We start from the raw sequence: 2,106 nt of genomic DNA on the forward strand, positions 1-2,106 counted from the left end.
CCAGTTGGGCTTTAAAGGGGCCCTGCTGAGCTGGGACCGGCACTGGGACAGCGGCTCAGCGCGGACAGACGGATCAGCACCCAGACAGACACACGGACACAGTGAGCTGTCCCGAACCCAGGTGAGCAGTGCCTGCACCCAGGTTTATTGGGGTGGCCAGGTCGCCTGGGGTCCCCCCACTCCCCACCCAGACACCTGGGCTCTCTCCCAGCTCTAGGAGGGCAGTGGGGGCTGGTGGGGTAGAGCAGGAGCTGGGAGCTGGACACCTGGGTTCATTCCCAGATCTGAAGGGGGCGGGGGTCAGTGTCAGTGGGTTAGATGGTGGGGCTGGGACCATGGACACCGGGGTTCTCTATCGGCTCTGGCGAGGAGTGGGGGCTCGTGCGTTAGAACGGGGGGGGGGAGGCCAAACACCTGGGCTCTCTGCCAGCCCTGACATGCCACCCACTCTTCCTCCCCCAGACCCCTCACCATGGCGCCCCGCTGCCTGCCCGCGCTGCTACAATCTCTGCTGCTTGTGGCATCGGTGCCCTGTGAGTCCCACAGCTGGGGGGATGTTGCATCCAGGTGAGCCGCTGGGCTGGGCTGGGCTGGGCTGGGCAGGGGAGGGGGCTGCAGTGGGGACAAGGCTGGACAGTCTTTTGGGGACCCCCACACTGAAGGTAACCGCCCCTGTTGGGTCTGTTACAGGCGACACCCCCCGCCCATGGTTTCCTTCCTGGAGCGGTTGCGGGGAGCACCCCCGGTGCTGCCAGCCCCCCGGGAGCCGGGCTCTGAGGCCTGGGGCAGTGCCCAGGGCTATGTACAGCCGGAGGATGTGCGAGAAGGGCTTGGCCTGCCCGGCAGGTAAGGGCAGGGGGGGTTGTGGGGTACGGTGCTTGCCTTGTGATCAGATCGCTTCCACCTTCCCCACCATCCTGGGCGCCAGGCGTCCTGGTTCCCAGCTCCCCTCGGCCTCCGCTGTAACCCCCCAGATGCCCTTCTCCTCCCAGAGCTGAGGAGGGGACCTAGGTGTCCTGGCTCACAGACCTGCTGCTATTAACCTATTAGACCCCCCCCTGCCCCCCTCCTCCCAGAGGCGAGAGGAGAAACAAAAGCTTCTTTCCCACCCCCTTTTCCACTGGAGAAACAAAAGCTTCTTTCCCACCCCTCCCCAAGCCTCATGAGAGCCTAGGTATCCTAACCGCCTACCCTTTTGTTCCCCCCAGCCCCCGGCACCGGCCCCCACGCCAAGTGTTGCCACTGTCCCCGGGCCGCGGATGCCACCTGGGCACGTGCCAGACCCAGAACCTGGCCAGCCTACTGTACCACTTTGGCAGCAAGGACCTCAAGGACGACTCCCGCAAGACCAGCAAGGGCACGGCCGACCCCCTGGGTTACGGGCGACGGCGGCGGCGGGCAGCCGGACAAGGGGCCCCCACGGGCACATAGCCCCTGCGCCCCCACCCCTCCACGGGCAACACGGCTGAGAGCAGGGCTCTGCCCTGGCAAGACGCGGGCACCGGCGGCAGGGAGGGCAGCTCCCGCCTGGGGCTGGCACAGAACTAGATCCCTCCCTCTGGGGAATTAGGGGACAGGCCCCCCCAGCCTTGTCCCACCCCACGGACATGGGTCGAGCAGGAGTCCCCCCACCCAAGAGGAGCAACATTGGAGCAAAGCGGGCACTGCTGTGGAGATGGGCAGGCTGGATGGAGAGGAGGGTAGTTGGGGGGGCTCTGCCCCCCCAGTCCCAAGTTCTTTGTTTATCAGGGCCTGAGCGCAGGTCTAATAAAGAGGTTTATTGGTACAGATGTGCCTCCTGCTGTTGCTCTTTTGAGGGAGGGGACATCGGGGGGTGGAACCCGGGTGTCCTGGCCCCCACTCCCCGCCCCGAGCTGGAGTTAGACCCCGACCCCACCCCCCTCCCAGCTGGGCAGGGACAGAGCCCAGGTGTCCCGGCTCCCGGACCCCATTCGCCCTCCGGGTGGGGGGGACGCAACCCAGCTCCCAGCCTCCTTGTCCCCTCCCCGAGCTGGAACCCAGGTGTCCTGGCCCCAGCCCCCCCAAAGTGTGGAGAAAACCCAGGCGTCCTGACGCCCACAGCCCCTGTCGCTGGACCCCACGTCC

The 2,106-nt window shown here is 66.4% G+C and overlaps 2 protein-coding genes across 6 annotated transcripts in view; both read left to right on the top strand.

Moving 5' to 3' along the window:
* The window catches only part of LOC109320799 (AP-2 complex subunit alpha-2), a 621,923-nt gene that overhangs the window by 40,165 nt on the left and 579,652 nt on the right, over nt 1-2,106 (top strand). The gene's annotated exons all lie outside the window — the stretch shown is intronic.
* Nucleotides 21-1,788, top strand: LOC109320836 (ADM-like). The gene is made up of 4 exons (XM_019551114.1): nt 21-121; nt 463-567; nt 691-846; nt 1,209-1,788. Exons 2-4 carry the CDS (start codon nt 473-475, stop codon nt 1,429-1,431), a joined length of 474 nt encoding a protein of 157 aa, XP_019406659.1. The 5' UTR covers nt 21-121; nt 463-472; the 3' UTR covers nt 1,432-1,788.

The sequence above is a fragment of the Crocodylus porosus genome, unplaced genomic scaffold (assembly GCF_001723895.1).
Source record: "Crocodylus porosus isolate Cpor-Errol unplaced genomic scaffold, CroPor_comp1, whole genome shotgun sequence".
NCBI classification, from domain to species: Eukaryota; Metazoa; Chordata; order Crocodylia; family Crocodylidae; genus Crocodylus; species Crocodylus porosus.

What these genes read in the sequence shown, in the direction of transcription:
- LOC109320836 (XM_019551114.1), top strand. Translation starts at nt 473, where the DNA reads ATGGCGCCCCGCTGCCTGCCCGCGCTGCTACAATCTCTGCTGCTTGTG. An exon ending in TGGGGGGATGTTGCATCCAG is followed by an intron (nt 568 to 690) that starts GTGAGCCGCTGG and finishes GGTCTGTTACAG; the next exon opens with GCGACACCCCCCGCCCATGG. An exon ending in GGGCTTGGCCTGCCCGGCAG is followed by an intron (nt 847 to 1,208) that starts GTAAGGGCAGGG and finishes TGTTCCCCCCAG; the next exon opens with CCCCCGGCACCGGCCCCCAC.